Here is a 17,013-nt window from a genome sequence, read left to right as displayed (position 1 = left end):
CTCTCCCACTGTGTCTCTCTTTGTCAAATAAATAAATAAAATCCTTTTTAAAAAATAAAGAAAAAATAAGCGCATGGAAAGAGATCATAGAACGGGGCCTGCCCTGGTGTCACAAGCCAGGGAGGGCTTCTCTGAGGTTGGGGTGTTCAGCGGAGACCTGAATGATAGGCAAGCATTAAGCAGTGGGAGAGCCTGGAGGGCACCCTTCTGGCAGCTGGGACAGCGGGAACAAAGGCTGGAGGCTGGAGGAAACCTCGAGCAGTTAGCCCTGGAGAGGTGGCCAGGGTGGCTGCTGTGCAAGGCGCTGGGACACAACTAGAATGCCATCTTTTAGGGATGCCCTTGGCCGCTAGGCGGTGGTAGTCATGCAGGGGTAGTCATGTGGGGTCCTTTGGAGTCTCCTGGGTGGGAGTTGAAGGCATTGGGGTCAGGCAGTCCAAGGTTTGAGTCACTCGCTTCCCTGCTGTGTGATGCTAGTCTAGTCACCTTGCTTCTCTGAGCCTCGGTGCTTTTGTGTGCAGAATGTGACTATCACACCCGGTCCTGGTGCTAAGGTGCAGAGGTAACGAAGCTGTTCTTGCCTTGTTCACACTTGGGAGGTTGGCGTGACCTGGGCAGGGCTCTCTGCCTTTCACTCTCCTGGCCAGTTCAGGGCTGCACATGTGGAGGCTTGCAGGACCTGCCAAGAGGAGAGCTAAGGATAGTTCTCAGGAGGCGGGACTGAGAGTATAAGCAGGAGAGTGTCAGCCGAATGGACTCCACGGCCCTAGTGTTCCCTCACAGTGACCACTGCCACCCGCATTGATTGGTATCATCCCTGCAAGCCAGGAGTTTCTTTTTTTTTCCTTTCTTTAAATTGAGGTATAATTAACATATGGTGTTACATTAGTGTCATGTGTAGGCCAGGCTTGGTATTTTTTTAAAGAAATACGGAGGTTAACAGAGGTGATGGGATTTGAACCCACATCCTGAACCTTGGCTCAGACTGACCTAGGAATTTTTTTTTTTAAGATTTTATTTATTTATTTGACAGACAGAGATCACAGTAGGAGGAGAGAGGGGGAAGCAGACTCCCCGCTAAGCAGAGAGCCGGATGTGGGGGTGGGGGTGGGGGGCTCGATCCCAGGACACTGGGATCATGACCCTAGCGGAAGGCAGAGGTTTTAACCCACTGAGCCACCCAGGTGCCCCTGGCCTAGGAATTCTAGGAGGGAAGCTGCCTGCCTGCCCCTTCACCATCACCCGCTGGCCTTTTAAGAATCCCCAACCGGGCAAGAGGATTCTGTTGAGCTTGACTTTCTCGAGGCTGTTATATCAAGCCAGTTTTTTAAATGTTTGATATAAAGTTTGCTAGAACATTGCATTACTTTTTCAAACATCCTCATTTCTTGGGCTTGTAGTTAGAGTTTCGGCCAGTAGAGGGCGACCGCTGCGTGAGAACGCGTACTGCGAAGCAAGGCTCTTCATTCTCAGGAATCCGGGTTGAACGCAGATGGGAGGTGAAAAAGAGGAGTGTTTTTTTTTTGTTTTTTTTTTTTTTTAAGATTATTTATTTATTTATTTGACAGAGAGAGATCACATGTAGGCAGAGAGGCAGGCAGACTGAGAGAGAGAGAGAGGAGGAAGCAGGCTCCCTGCTGAGCAGAGAGCCTGATACGGGACTGGATTCCATGACCCTGAGATCATAACCTGAGCTGAAGGCAGCGGCTTAACCCACTGAGCCACCCACGCGCCCAAAAAAGAGGAGTTTTAATCAGACTTGACCGTAGCCCTGAAAACCATGAAAACAGTGCTCAGATGGTGGCATGAAAGGCCTCCCAGGCCCCTCCTTGCTTTATTTCCCCCACAGCAGTTCTCAACTTTTAACTTTCCACATGTAACTGATTTGACGATAAACATCTCTGAACTCCAGGTTCATCCTGTAATTGATGGCATATGATAACTTAATTGGCAGCAATTTTTTCTTTTCTTTTCTTTTCTTTTTTTAATATTTTACTTATTTATTAGACAGAGATCACAGGTAGGCAGAGCGGCAGGCAGAGAGAGGAGGAAGCAGGCTCCTCCTTGCTGAGCAGAGAGCCCAATGCGGGACTAGGTCCCAGGACCCTGAGATCATGACCTGAGCTGAAGGCAGAGGCTTTAACCCACTGAGCCACCCAGGCACCCCACAGCAATTTTTTTTCTTAAAGATTTAATGAAATGTGGTTTATTTTTGTTTCTTCCTTATATCTGTATGTTCCATCACACTAGACTGTAAGCTCCACTGGGCAGGGAGTTTGGTCTTCCTTGCTCACTGCTGAACTGTGCCTGTGCACGGTGACTGCTCAGTGAAGTGTCTGCTGAGTTAGCGCATGTGGGTCTCCCAGGAGCCCAGTCTACTTGCTTTCCTCACTCCACGCTCTGTGGGTTCATGCATCCAACAAACTTTTACTGAGCCCACTCACCCCCGTCTTATGCCAGGCCCTGGGCCGCACAGTGAGAGGTGTGGGGATAGGTCTTCCTCTCTCCGCTAGAGCTCTGAGTCTAATGAGGGAGATCCGGAGGCATGGCCATTGAGTCATAGGCTCAGGTGATTTCGTATGCCCCCCATGCCAGTGGGTTGGGATGCCATCCCTCTGAGGGTACCCAGACTGACCTGTAGGGGACCCCCAGGGCTATATGCAGCCGCTGAAGCAGCCAGAGAACTCCTTGCTCTGTGACCCATCGCTGGTGGATGAGATCTTCGACCAGATCCCCGAGCTCCTGGAGCACCACGAACAGTTCCTTGAGCAGGTGCGGCACTGTGTGCAGACCTGGCACGCCCAGCAGAAGGTGGGAGACCTGCTCGTCCAGTCGGTGAGTGGCCCTGCTGCCCACTGCTACAGCCCCCACGAGCCTGGGCCCCTCCTGGAAGGGGATGACTGCTGCCATGGACCCCCCTCTCCCACTCCACCTGGACACTGACTCTGATACCAGGTCCAACCCCAGAACCTGGGCACTGACTCCAGCCCTGTGGTTGACCTGAACCTGGACACCCCAAAACCTCAGAGCTTGGCTAGACTCTGCCACAGACCCCAGCCCCAACCAGTTCCTGACCCTGATCCTGGACCCAGCTCTAGTGGCTCACACTAACTTTGACCCTAGTCCTGACCTCGAGCTGGTCCTGACACTGACCCAGACCTCGGTGGTTGCTGGTATTGACCTCAGCCCTTACGCTGACTAGCTCTTTTCTCCATCCAGCATTTTAATTAGATAGCTAACTACTTGGCACTTAAGTGCTAGCCATTATTCTAAATACATTACATAAATCCACAAGGCTAGGAGAAAGGTGCAATTATTCCCCCAAGTTTAAAGTGGATGACTCTGCAGCATAGAGAGTAAGTAACCTGATCAAGGTCACAGTGAGTGGTAAAGGGTTCAGGCTCCAAGAGCTGCGGGTCCAGTGCCCACACTGCCCCAGCCTGTGCCCCCCCCTTCATCACGAGCATGCCCCTACCTGTGAGCTCTTCAGGATCCCACCATAGTGAATGAGACCGTAGAAAAGGTATTGGCTTCAAAACTCAAAAAAAGCTGTAAAAGCAAAGCTAATAAACATTTAATTAAATGTCTGTAAAAACATAACACACCATTTTCTTTAGTTGTTAAATATAGTATCGTTTATACGAGCTTAATTGCATTTGAACAAACTTGTTACATTTTGTTTTTTGGCCAGAATTCCCAGGAATGCACCGTGATGACTGATAAATCATAGCCAAACACAAACTAAACTGCTTACTCAGAGCCGAATGATTTCAAAAGCACAATTGTAAAATGCCTTTCAAAAATTGTACTAGCAAACAAACAAAAACAAACTTACAAACTTACCTGTTGTTGTGAGATGTGGATGTTCTTTCATGTGTTTGTGATGATGTGGGTGGGCCTTGGGCCTAAGAAGGTCTTAGAAGCTGCCTGCTGACCCGGAATGGATGTGGCAAGAACTCTGAAGGGACCCCCGTTGGGTGCTGACACCTCCAGGCCATTGCCACCCTCGCTGTCACCGGGCTCATCCCCTGTCTGGACTTGGATGCTGACCATGGTCTGACGAGCAGAAGCCCTGGTCCCAGGGAAGGATCAGCAGAGCAAGCTTGGGCCCAGGGTGGGCTGGGGCGTAAGGGCTGTCTTCTTCTCCGAGCCTCTGCTCTGTAGCACACCCCGGGCCTGGGGAGGGGGACAGTCAGTGCCTTAGAGACACAGGAGCTTGTGGGCCCAGAGGGGCCAGAAGCAAATACCACCATAGGGCCCTTAATCCATCCGTGGTTCAGCTGATACAGGAACCAGGGTGTCCCACCACCTAGCCAGCGCTTCTGCCCAAGAACTTTAACATTTAGCCCAGCTATCAGCTGGCCATCAGTGCTAGCCACCAGCTTTGTGCCCCCACTGGAAAGGATGGACATTCCTATTGCCTTCCAGAAGAGAGACTTGTCGCCAGGGGGCTATCAAGGGAGGCCAGAGGCCAAGTGTGATTCCAGAAAGAGTTCTAGTCAGGGCAGGGAGGGCTTCCTGGAGGAGGCACGGTTGGAGCTTAGCCCTGAGATTGGATGATGGTGAGATTTGGATATAGTAAGGGCATCTGGTGGAGAGAATTACATGGGCAAAGGCCAAGAGGCTGGAATGAGTCAGTGTCTCTCAGAGGACAGTGAGGAGGGGGAACTCCTGGCTGGACTTAATGAGGCTGGAGAGCAAGGGATGGAAATGCCCAGTTGGAAATGGGAGAGCCGGGTCTACAGGACACATCTAGGCATATGTATTTCCATGTACACACAGACCTAAGTAAGATACATGTTTGCACACACACATGCTCACAGGGTCACACATACAAGGTGTATGTGTATACACAACACAGGAGCACATACCCCATCCCTTAGAGACCACATCATGTCCAGTTGGAGGGAAAGGATGTTGGTTTGTGCATCACTGGAAACCAGGACCGGGTGAGGTGAAGTAAGGGACACCTTGAAGGTCCCCAACCTACCTCTTCACCCACAGTTCTCCAAGGACGTCCTGGTCAACATCTATTCTGCCTACATTGACAACTTTCTCAACGCAAAGGATGCCGTGCGTGTGGCTAAGGAGGCGAGGCCTGCCTTTCTCAAGTTCTTGGAGGTACTGGGGGCCAGCTAAGGGGGATGGACATGACTCCTACCTTGGGCCAGCTTTGGGAGGGGGCAAGAGCTCCCAGACTGGCACCATAGCCTTAGGCTAGGGTTCAGCTTTTGCCCTTGGGCTGGGCTGGAGGCACTGGCTGCGGACCTGTCCTCAGTCATTCCCTTCTTTGCATGACATCCTCACACGGGTGCCCATCCACTTTGTCTCTGGTTTTAGCAAAGCATGCGTGAGAACAAGGAGAAGCAGGCGCTGTCTGACCTCATGATCAAGCCTGTGCAGCGGATCCCACGCTATGAGCTTCTGGTGAAGGTGGGCGTGGGAGGCACGTGAGGCTGTGGAGGGCTGGAAGGCCCCTCGATTGAGCCTGATGTCAGTGTCCCCAGGGGTCGGGTAGGAAGAGAAGTCCTCTCTGGAGTCTCCCTGTAGTCTCTCCTGCTCCAGCCATCAATATGGGGCTGCCGGGCCTGAAAGGGACAGCTGATAAGCAGGGGTCTTATCCCCATCTCCACCCCAGGACCTCCTGAAACACACACCCGAGGACCACCCAGACCACCCACTCCTGCTGGATGCTCAGCGGAACATCAAGCAGGTGGCTGAACGCATCAACAAGGGTGTGCGGAGCGCAGAGGAGGCAGAGCGACACGCCCGTGTGCTGCAGGAAATTGAGGCTCACATTGAGGGCATGGAGGACGTGAGTGCCACCCGCCACCCAAGTCTTCGTTTACACCTGTGGTCCCCTGCAGTCACCGTCCCGTCCACCTCCACAGCGTGTCTGCCAGCATCCCCACCCATCTCTGTCCATAGCCACAACCGTGTTGTCTGTCTCTGGCCACAGATCCCGCGGCCTGAGCACACAGCATCAGGAGGACATAGGGGATGCTGCTTCTACTGTCCTGGCCCGTGGAGGGGGGCCAGGGGTTCCTGGGGTCTGGGGAGGAGATGGGTTTAATAATTGGCCTTCAAGGTTTTGTCTCTCCTGCCCCACAGCTCCAAGCCCCTCTGCGGCGATTCCTAAGGCAGGAGATGGTCATTGAAGTGGTAAGAAGTTTCCCGTTGTCTACCCACCTGTTCCCATCTCCCTATTTTGTTCATACTTCTGCTCATACCTGCTGCCCTTGGGCCTCCCTGCTCTTCCCCACAACAGGAGTCCTGGGTCGAGTCCCAGCTCTGCCTCTGGGCATCTGGGGCAGAGCCCTCACCCCTCTCTGGGCCTGGCTGTCCCCTTGGGCACGGTGGGCAGGAGGGTGGGCCTCTGGGCCTGAGTCCTGCCTCGGACCCCACAGAAGGCCATCGGTGGCAAGAAGGACCGGTCTCTCTTCCTGTTCACGGACCTCATCGTCTGCACGACCCTAAAGCGGAAATCGGGTTCCTTGCGGCGCAGCTCCATGAGCCTGTGAGTGGCTGGGGCGGGGTTGGGCTGGGGCAGCGGGGGAGCAGCTGTCCTTCCCTGCCCCCACTGTGCCAGCCGGGCCAGAGCTCCCCCTTGGCTCCCCACAGGTACACGGCAGCCAGCGTCATCGACACGGCCAGCAAGTACAAGCTGCTGTGGAAGCTGCCGCTGGAGGACGCGGACATCGTCAAAGGTGGGGCTGGCCCAGGCCTGCCTGGGGGTTCTGGGTGTCCGGGCCCTCCTCTCAGAAGCCCTCCTGGAGGGCTTGCCCTGTGGCCAGGCTGGCTGCCTGGATCTGTCTGCTTTTCTGTTGCGGGGGCCTCACTTTCCTAGCCAATATTGGGGGAGGGTGGCCTGCAGGATCGGTGTGCCCAACACAGAGCCACACCAGGACCTGTGCACACAGACCACCTTCTGACGGGGCAGGGACCTCGCCTAGGGGTGGTGCGGGGGCACAGACACACCTGCCACCAGCCACTGACCAAGGCACCAGCATCCTATTAGATGACGATGCACTGCTCTGGTCCAGCAGTTTAGCTCATCGGGAGCAGAGACTCCCTTAAGTCAGTGCAAGCAGAAGGCTGGTTGGAAAGATCTATGTTGTTTGGGGCTGAGGTGGTTTCAGAGAATTGCTCCTCCTGCCTGTTCTCACTGCTTTCTCTGCTTCCTCCTTCCTTCCACCTCCTGTGCTCCCTCATGGCCTGCTCCACATCGTGGCCTTTCTCCCTAGCTGCTCCAGGATCCGAAGTTTACCTTTCTGAGGGGGCGGGTTGGTCTGGGATGGTGGTGTGGGTGCCTCTGGGCTGGCAGGCAGTTCGGGTTCAGACTCTGTCCCTAGGCTTAGCTGTGGTGGCCCCCAGGGCAAACCCAGGCCGGCCTCACGTGGGCCGCTATGGAGGAATACAAGCTGATGGTTGGTCCGGTTTGTCTCTTCTCACTGGAACACAGGCCAGTTGATAAAGTGACTACCTTTAGGTCAGGTGTCTGCTCCTGGCCCCATCGAGTGTGGTCAGAGGCAAGGTCCTACAGAAGAAACCAGGGCTGCCCAGGCAGTGAGCGTTGTTGGGGTGGGGTGGGAGGAATGGCATCCTTTAGAAGGAGTAGGAGAAAACCCAAGCCTTAGCTTTCCTGGTACATTCCACTGCTGTCTACTCTGCCCATTGGTGGGTTCCTGGTCTAGGGTGGACACCCCTGACCAGACAGTGTTGGGTGTGGGGATGCTGAGCTGGCCTGTGGGTCCAGCTGCTTGGCTGTGGTCAGGTATGGGGTAGGACTAGAGAAATCCAGAGCATCAGCTCATTTTCCCCTCCTGTCAGGGAACGGAGTCCCTTGGTCAGCGATTTGACTGCCTGAGGCTCTGGCTGCCAGGCCGACTCCCTTGTGGGAGCCGCACCCCTGCAGCTTCTGGTGTCAGCGGGAGGCTGCCGAAGCTACAGGGCTGTCCGCCGCCTATTCCGTGTGCTCCTCCGTGGGGCTCTCCAAGGGACCAGCACCCTGGGCCAGGTGGCTCTGAATTAGGCCCAGTCCCTGTTGCCAGGCCTGGTGTTTCTCTGCGAGCCACCTGGCTATCACTCTGATCCTTGGGTCTTGGGGTTGACCAGCTCTCAGCTTGTCAGGCCACTCCCCATGCTCGACTGCAGACTGTGAGGAAAGGGGAGACTGTCTGTCCAAGCCTGACCTTGTCTGCTTCTGTATCTGTCGATGGCCTTCCTCTGTCTCTACCAGGGGCATCCCAAGCCACCAATCGGGAGAACATCCAGAAGGCTATCAGCCGCCTGGATGAGGACCTGACCACCCTGGGCCAGATGAGCAAACTCTCGGAGAGCCTTGGTTTCCCCCACCAGGTCTGTGCTCTCTGCCTGAGGCAGGGGGAGTGGGGTGATGGGGGTTCCCAGACCCTATCTGAGGGAGAGAGAACAGCCTCTTCATTGCCTGAGGAAGAGGTCACTCAGCTCTGTCACTTATTGGAAGGGAAAAGTACAGCCTTATGGTAGCTGAGGGAAGTGATGTGTTCCAGGCCTGAGGGTGGAGACACAGCTCTGTCCCCAGCTGAGGGAGGAGAGAGGGCCCATCATGTCTTGGTGGGGGGGGGTCAGGTCCCCACTTAGTTCTCAGGGCAGGAACAGACTGTGGGGAGATGTCAGGGCCTAAGGCTGGGCCCTCCACCCGGCAGAGCCTGGACGAAGCACTGCGGGACCTCTCAGCTGCCATGCACCGGGACCTGTCAGAGAAGCAGGCGCTGTGCTACGCGCTTTCCTTCCCCCCTACGAAGCTGGAGCTGTGCAGCACGAGGCCCGAGGGCACGGACTCCTTCATCTTTGAGTTCCCTCACCCTGACGCCCGCCTTGGCTTTGAGCAGGCCTTTGATGAGGCCAAGAGGAAACTGGGTAAGCCAGGCCCATGCTGGTGTCCTCTTTCCAGCACTTCCAGGCAGTGGGCGGCACCATGCCGCGGTGTGGGAGATCAGGAACCAGAAATCCCAAGACCCCTGTGTCCTGTGCTTCAGTCCCTGCTCAGGGGGAGGGTGGCCTGAGACTCCCGAGGAGAAACGGGACTTGCTCTCCCGGGCCGGGGCGGGGATTCAGTGGACGGAAAGGGTGAACTTAGGACGGGGCACTGCTGTGGAGAGGAGGCAGGACCCCCCTCCCTGCGCGTCCTCCGTACACTCTGAGCAGGCCTGGAGCAGGGAAAGCTGTTAGAGTCTGTGGCTTAGAGGATCTTTGAGACTTCTGGGTCTGCCTCCCACACTGTACAGGTGGGAAAATTGAGGCTGGGGACAAGCAGGGCATAACCCACGGCCCCCTCGCTTTCCTCTGAGAGACCCTGATGAGCAGGGTGGGAAGGGAAATGGTCGAGGGCAAGGTGGAAGCTGAGCAGTATTTGTCCATTTCCACTACAGCCTCCAGCAAAAGCTGTCTAGACCCCGAGTTCCTGAAGGCCATCCCTATCATGAAGACCCGCAGTGGCATGCAGGTGCGTGGGGGGCCCCGGCCCCGCGGGTACACATGGTTTTGTTGGGGGTCCACAAGGTGCCTGTCTCGAACATGACAGCCGCCCCGTGTCTGTGAGTTTACTACTCTGCACACACATGTGGCTACTATGTGGGTCGTCTACATATGGGTGTGGCCACACACATCTGTGTGTGCACGTGAGCGAAGGCTGTCCGATGGGCATGAGGTGTCTAAGTCACGTGCCTAAGTCTGACTACATCTGGACAGCGGTTACCACTTTTCACACTTGTTACCTCATACATTTGGGATCGTATTTAGGGTTTCCACGTGTGTGGCTGTCTGTACACGTATGTATGTGAAGGGACGAGACTGACATCATGCGGGCATATGTGCCTCTGGCCCACAGAGTGGCCCATGCGCTGTGCATGTGTGTGTGTGTGTGTGTGTGTGTGTGTGCGTGTGTACACGCGTGTATGGGGGGGTGTCCTGGGAGTTCATGCCCCCCCCGCACTGTAGGCCCACCTCCCTCCGTTCTGCCAGCCAGCTGGAGAGCGGGGCGGGGGGAGCTGGCAGCCCTTCCCACATTCACCTTCCCCTGTCTGTTGGTGCCGTCTACAGTTCTCGTGTGCAGCCCCGACCCAGAGCAGCTGCCCTGAGCCCATGCCTGAGGTGTGGGTGTGCAACAGCGACGGCTACGTGGGTCAGGTGTGCCTGCTGAGCCTGCGCGCTGAGCCTGACGTGGAGGCCTGCATCGCTGTCTGCTCCGCCCGCATCCTCTGCATCGGTGCCGTGCCTGGTCTTCAGCGCCGCGGCCACAGGTGAGGCCGGCGACAGTGGGACAGCCAGACACATCCGGCTCCCAACCCCTCCGCAGCTGTGGGCGAGGCTGGTGGATGGGGCGGGGCCTTGGGGGCTGGCATCCAAGCAGTGGGACAGAGCCCCAGCTCCTGGAAGCTTCCATCCCCACTCCTATATCTTACAGGGAGCGGCCTGCCTCGCTGAGGAATCCCCCAGAGATGGCCCTGGAGACCCCTGGTCCAGAACTGGACGTCGAGGCTGTGGATGAAGAAGCAGCAACGCTGGCAGAGCCGGGGCCCCAGCCCTGCCTCCATATCTCCATCGCAGGCTCGGGGCTGGAGATGGCCCCAGGCCCTGCCGAAGGAGACCCCCGCCCGGAATTGGTGCCCTTTGACAGCGACTCCGATGATGAGTCTTCACCCAGCCCCTCGGGAACCCTGCAGAGCCAAGCCAGCCGGTCCACCATCTCCTCTAGCTTTGGCAGTAAGTGCCTGGCTTGGGGCTGTCAGGCAGGGTGGACTGCCCTGAGGAGGGGGCACCCAGCAGGTACTGATGGGTGAGGAGGGACCAGTGTCAGCAAAGGCATGGCATCGAGTCTCAGGATGTTAGCACACAGAGCAGGGCGAGCCGGTAAGGTGGGGGAAGGGGAACTGGGACAGCAAGGACCCAGACAGCAGCGGGCCAGTCAGGCCAGACCCCGAAGACCCCAGAACGCCCTGTCAAGTAGGGGAGATGGAGTAGGGGCTGGAGTGGTTGATCCGCCTGTCCACAGCATGATGGTGGATTGGCATGTGTAGCCAGCAGAATAACTAGGCCTGAGAGGGGCAGATGCCTCGGGGAAGCGGGGAACAGGTGGGAGGCCCTCAGGAGGGACTTGGCCGGGAGGGAGGCATAGAGGGGAGATGTGGGCCTGGAAAGGTGACAGGTCTTGGGCCCAGCAGAGGGGAATGGAGGTAGACACCTTTGTCTCCCTCAGATGAGGAGACTCCGAGCTCCAAGGAGGCCACGGCAGAGACGACCAGCTCAGAGGAGGAGCAGGACCCTGGCTTCTTGCCCCTGTCGGGTTCCTTCGGGCCTGGCGGTCCCTGCAGCACCAGCCCCATGGATGGGAGAGCCCTTCGCCGCTCTAGCCGTGGCTCCTTCACCCGGGGCAGCCTTGAGGACCTGCTGAACGTTGACCCTGAGGCCTACCAGAGCTCTGTGTGGCTGGGCACTGAGGATGGCTGGTAGGGGCAGGATAGGAGCCAGGGACACAGAACCCCGAGCTCTGTGCTTGGGAAACCACGTGGTATCCTGAAACAGAAGCGGGAGGGCTTAGGGTCCGACCTCAGAAGTACGACCCGCTGGGGCTCCTGCGGGGTCTGAAGCCTACAGGGAGGCTTTGGGATCTCAGTACCTTGGCCCCTGGCAGGGGGGAGGTGGTGGTGGGACCGAGGTGGAGGGCGAACTGCAGGGGGCAAGCCTTGGTCACAGGTGCATGCTCCGATTCACAGCGTCCACGTGTACCAGTCCTCTGACAGCATCCGTGACCGCAGGAACAGCATGAAGCTCCAGCACGCGGCCTCTGTGACCTGCATATTGTAAGGCACTTGGCCAGTCCTCTTGGTCCAGACCCTCCTACCCATGCAGGCCTCCTTCTGTTCACCCAGCTCTCCCTGTTCTACTGGCCCCTTCTTTCTGTGGAGGCTTGCCCTAGGCCAGCTGGGCCTCTCCTACAGTGTGTGACAGTGGGCGAGTTACTACCCCTTTCTGGCCTTGGGCTCCCTACCTGGAGCGTCAGTCTCTTGGGCATCGTAGCCATTCTGTCTGGGAGTCCCTTGGCCCCAGGGGACCTCCTCTGGCCTCCTGAAACCCCTGACTCCTTCCCCTTTGCCCTGCCCAGGTATCTGAATAACCAGGTGTTTGTTTCTCTGGCCAATGGAGAACTTGTGGTCTACCAACGAGAAGCAGGTGAGTGCCCTCCATACCCCGCCCTGCCAGCGTGACTGGTGCAGGCTCTCTCCCTGAGGCCCATGAGTGAGTCTGGAGACGTGGCTCTGGGCCCCTCTCGGGCCCTCTCTGGGCCTCGGTGTCCTCATGTACAAATGCGGAGTTTAGCATCCATCATTACTTTTGTGGGGGTGAGGCTCCAGGGCAATACCAGACTGAATTTGCTGTTTTCTTTATCCTGCTCCCACTCCAGGCCATTTCTGGGACCCCCAGAACTTCAAGTCAGTGACCCTGGGTTCTCAGGGGAGTCCCATCACCAAGATGGTGTCCGTGGGTGGGCGGCTGTGGTGTGGCTGCCAGAACCGGATCCTTGTCCTGAGCCCTGACACACTGCAGCTGGAGGTACCGGTGGGCGTGGGGATAGAATAGGTGATTTGGGGTAAGCTTGGCCCATGAGAGAGGGAGCTGAGACCATGGGGGCCATAAAGCATCCATCTGTCCAGAGAGAGGCCCGTGATTGATCGGAAAACCCTCTGAGCTCTAATATCCTCTGATCACAGAATCACTGAGCTGCAGGGGAAAAGCCAGCTCCATTTTTAATTTCTGAGGCTTAATGGGGGGCTTCACTGAAACCAGGCTTTGACAGGTTGGTCATCTAGACCAAGGAGCGAGGCCACCTCTGCCGTCAGCCAGGGGGCTTTCTGGAGAAGTCTGGTGTGAGCTGTAGGGGTGAGGCAGGTACTGGTGGAGCATGAGGCAGGGAGGGGCCGGGGAGGGCAGGCCTGCCAGTCGCCCACATGCTCTCTCTCCCTCCCCTCCCACCGTTCCGGCCAGCACACGTTCCACGTGGGCCAGGATTCCAGCCGCAGCGTGGCCTGCATGGTGGATTCCAGCCTGGGGGTATGGGTGACGTTGAAAGGCAGTGCCCACGTGTGTCTCTACCACCCGGACACCTTTGAGCAGCTGGCAGAGGTAGACGTCACACCCCCTGTGCACAGGATGCTGGCAGGTACTGACCTCCATCCACCCCTGCCCCTGCCCCTTCCCCTTCCCCTTGGAGCCCTTCTGCCCCCATATCGAGGAGGCTGAGCCGGGGGCCAGGAGGCAGCCCTAGCTCCAGTCCGTCTTGCCCCCTAGGCTCGGACGCCATCATCCGGCAGCACAAGGCCGCCTGCCTGAGGATCACGGCGCTGCTGGTGTGCGAGGAGCTGCTGTGGGTGGGCACCAGCGCCGGAGTCGTGCTCACCATGCCCACCTCATCCAGTGCCGTCAGCTGCCCGCGAGCACCCCTCAGCCCCACCGGCCTAGGCCAGGGGCACACTGGCCACGTCCGCTTCTTGGCTGCCGTCCAGCTGCCAGATGGCTTCAGCCTGCTCTGCCCAACCCCGCCACCTCCCCCAGACACGGGTGGGTTTGTGCCCCCTCCTCTGGCCCAGAGGGTCCGGATTCTGTTTAAGATCCACCCCCTTTTCCATCAGAAGAGGTTTTTATAAATATTTTATTTATTTATTTGATAGAGAGAGATCACAAGCAGGCAGAGAGGTAGGCAGAGAGAGAGGGAAGAAGCAGGCTCCCTGCCGAGCAGAGAGCCCGATGCGGGGCTCGATCCCAGGACCCTGAGATCATGACCTGAGCCCAAGGCAGAGGCTTTAACCCACTGAGCCACCCAGGCGCCCCAGAAGAGGTTTTTAAGAGGGAAGAAGAGTGCAGTACGGGCTGGAAGTGGCACAGAGAGCAGGAAGTAGGCTCTAAAGTCCCCAAAATAAAACCTTCCCGGATGTGGGCTGTGTGCACACCTCAGTCCAGAATTGTCACCGGAGATAGGGAGTGAACTGTAAGAACTGTCACCTAAGAATCAGACCATGGCACAGTAAGGGATGCAGACAGCAGGCAAACAGAGAAGGCCAGAAATGAGGGCCAGGGCAGGGCGTCAGGAAGTCCCGGGCAGAGTGGGAAATGGAGCAGAAGCAACTAGAACACAGAATGGCAGGCGGGACAGACATAGACTGGGAGGGTTAGCAAGGGAAGCGTGTTAGGAGATGGCATCCGTCAAGGAGCGCCACAGTGAGCCAAGGCTTGCTTTGATCGGGCAGGAAACCGTATTCCCATGAGGAGGTGCTTGTGGGAACCGAGAAGCAGGGAAGCTTTGGGCCGGAGAAGACCTCAGCATCCCAGCTGGGAAAGTAGGAAGCGGTTTAAGGAAGACAGTACATGTGTAATGGGGGAGGGGTTGCCGAGAGCTTATGTCACTCTGACTTGGACGCACAGATAAGAGGTAAGAAGTTGTGTGACTGCCAGGAAGTGGGTATTTCTTTCCAAAGATGTTCTTGGCTAACAGGAAGTAGGATTCCCCCACAGAAAGTATGCCTATTTTTCTTCCTGTCTTCTAGGGTGAGGCAGGCCCTTAGGGGACAGCACAGCCACCAGTCCCACTCCAGCTAACAGACTGTCTCTCTCTCCATCCTCCAGGCCCTGAGAAGCTGCCATCCCTGGAGCACCGGGACTCCCCTCGGCACCGAGGACCTGCCTCGGCCAGACCTAAAATGCTCGTTATCAGTGGTGGGGATGGCTATGAGGACTTCCGACTCAGCAGTGGGGGTGGTGGCAGCAGCGAGACAGTGGGCCGAGACGACAGCACAAATCACCTCCTCCTGTGGAGGGTGTGACCCTGTCCACCGTGGCCCAGGACTTGCCTGCCCAGCTGCCCTCGGCCTGCTTGCCTCTTCCTAGCCCACACTTGCTAGCGGTCTCTGACCGGGAACGTCCCACCAGGGGCACACCTGTGCCTGCGCAGGCTCCCTTTCAGCCCTGAGGAAGTATTCCTGATGGAACTCCTGCTGGCCAGCAGGCCAAGGCCTTTGCCAACCCTCCAGCTGCTTCGGTGCCCCCAGTCATGACAGGGGTGGGGCAGGGGGGCATGTGGGCTGCCCAGGACCGCTGTCCCTGGAGCTTCTACCAAAGACACGGCCGGGCCTGGACCCCCTGGGGCTAGGGAGGGCCATGTGCAATATTTGGAGGGTTTTCTGGGGGCAGTGGGAGGGCTAGGGACAGAAGCCTTTCCCATGTACAGTATTTATGTTCCTTTCTAGATGCGTACCTTCCCAAGCACTTATTTATACAATGACCTGGGCAGGGGTGATTTGAGGAAGTCACAGAAGGGGAAAGACCCTATTCCTGTTCTGGGGGCCACCCTGGGGCCCTAAGCGAGCCTTCCTGGAAGGACCAATCCCCCTCATTACATACTTGCGCACACATGTGCATAGACACATGGGTGTGTGCACGCGCGTGCGCGCGCACACACACACACACACACACACACACTGCATGTTCAGGGCACTAGAATATTGCCTCTTAACATACACTTTCCATGGCCTTGTCATGATTGGGCTGCCCTCCAGTATCCAGAGCCAAGGACCAAGCACCCTCAGTCATCCAGAACAAGGTGATGGCTGCAGGGGGCAGTGACTCCCGTGTGGGGGCCTCCCCAGGCTTTGGCATTTCCTAACTTGTTGGCAGTGCCTTTAGTCGTTTCCAGATTTGTTAACACTGATGGGGACTTGGACAGGGCTCTTTCCTGGCCTGAGCAGGGAAGAGGAAAGGACCCTTGTTCTCCTCCAAGCTGCCCCCGCAGCTCCTGTGTCTCATGCACTGGCACATATGGTCACCTTGGCAGGGTGAGCCTGGGAGCCCCCCTCACTCGGACCATTGAGACCCTCTTTTCACACCCTTCCTGCCAGGGCAGCCCCTCCAGGAAGAATACCCAAAGCCCAGGGGCTGGATACGGCCTCTTCAACTGGGAACCACTTACAGGCAGTCTCTTCCCTGCCCCCTGGATGGCCGGAGCCAGTCTGACCCCCAGCCCCCTTGCTTCTTCAGCTGCAGCTCCAAAGGTCTGGTTTCAGATGGGGTTTGTTTGGTTCTGTTTTTGTTTGGGGTGCGTGGGTCATTGTGGTCTCAGAGTTATGTTTCTCTTGCTACCAAACAGTCATGTATTAACTTTCCTTGGATGATGAATTTTAAAGAGTCAATAAATAGAAACACCAAATGACCACTCCCCATTGGTGGCACGGGGGCCTCCAGCCACCAGCCTCAGGGCTCCCCAGCAGACGGGCCTCCCAACACCACTCACTTGAGCAGAAGGGAGGGCTCAGAGACCAAGAAGGTGCTGGGAAGGCAAGGCCACAGGCAGGTCGCTGTCCCTGTCTGGGCTGTTTCTCTCTCTCGTCAGGAAAACAAGGTCTCATGCCCATTCACAGCTTTGTGACCAGGGCGACATGTTAGAATGCCTTACAGATTACATGTGTGAATATAAAGTATGATCCATAATTATATGTCCATATAAGTATACATTCCCAGGCTCCCCACAGCTTTTCAGTTGCTGGGCCTGGGATGGGGCTTGGGAGACCGAAGCTGACAGCATGTGACAAACAAGGCGACCAGAAGACCAGACGGCTCCGGCAGGAAACGGTGTTCTGCAGCAAAGCCTTGTGTGAGGCTGGGGAATCTGACAGAAGCCAAAGTGACTTAACGCTTTAGAGCAAGGGTGGAATCCAAGTCTGTCTGATTTCTGGTCCAAAGTGTGGTAGGTCATTAAATCAGACGGAAGAACACAAAGGCCAACCCATGGGGCCGGCCAGTCCTGGAGGGCAGATCCCCTCCCCACGGGGTACCCCTGCAGAGCTCAAGATGGCGACCACTTGTAAAGGGCAGAGGCAGGGCCCCGCTCTGCTGAACACCTTGGAACGTTTTTCAACCTAAGTGATCAGTTGCTGAAGAGGGAGTGTAGTTTCATGCTTCGCAAACTGAAATACACACACCTCG

General features: G+C 56.8%; 1 protein-coding gene across 1 annotated transcript in view; it reads left to right on the top strand.

Annotated features, from left to right (window-relative positions):
- ARHGEF17 (Rho guanine nucleotide exchange factor 17) overlaps positions 1 to 16,237 on the top strand; it is a 55,952-nt gene extending 39,715 nt beyond the window's left edge. Inside the window, exons 3-21 of the mRNA XM_059133245.1 lie at positions 2,653 to 2,835; positions 5,005 to 5,121; positions 5,341 to 5,433; positions 5,639 to 5,815; positions 6,112 to 6,162; positions 6,408 to 6,517; positions 6,622 to 6,707; positions 8,240 to 8,358; positions 8,688 to 8,901; positions 9,414 to 9,487; positions 10,084 to 10,283; positions 10,448 to 10,746; positions 11,240 to 11,489; positions 11,757 to 11,843; positions 12,146 to 12,213; positions 12,446 to 12,594; positions 13,027 to 13,201; positions 13,330 to 13,599; positions 14,662 to 16,237. Coding sequence (XP_058989228.1) covers positions 2,653 to 2,835; positions 5,005 to 5,121; positions 5,341 to 5,433; positions 5,639 to 5,815; positions 6,112 to 6,162; positions 6,408 to 6,517; positions 6,622 to 6,707; positions 8,240 to 8,358; positions 8,688 to 8,901; positions 9,414 to 9,487; positions 10,084 to 10,283; positions 10,448 to 10,746; positions 11,240 to 11,489; positions 11,757 to 11,843; positions 12,146 to 12,213; positions 12,446 to 12,594; positions 13,027 to 13,201; positions 13,330 to 13,599; positions 14,662 to 14,858 — 2,919 coding nt within the window. The 3' untranslated portion in view covers positions 14,859 to 16,237. The remainder of the gene's footprint in view (positions 1 to 2,652; positions 2,836 to 5,004; positions 5,122 to 5,340; positions 5,434 to 5,638; positions 5,816 to 6,111; positions 6,163 to 6,407; positions 6,518 to 6,621; positions 6,708 to 8,239; positions 8,359 to 8,687; positions 8,902 to 9,413; positions 9,488 to 10,083; positions 10,284 to 10,447; positions 10,747 to 11,239; positions 11,490 to 11,756; positions 11,844 to 12,145; positions 12,214 to 12,445; positions 12,595 to 13,026; positions 13,202 to 13,329; positions 13,600 to 14,661) is intronic.
- The last annotated feature ends 776 nt before the right edge of the window (positions 16,238 to 17,013 follow it).

Source organism: Mustela lutreola, chromosome 1 (genome assembly GCF_030435805.1).
Source record: "Mustela lutreola isolate mMusLut2 chromosome 1, mMusLut2.pri, whole genome shotgun sequence".
NCBI lineage: Eukaryota > Metazoa > Chordata > Mammalia > Carnivora > Mustelidae > Mustela > Mustela lutreola.
Note: the sequence above shows the minus strand (reverse complement) of the source record. Positions and strands in the feature narration are given on the sequence as shown.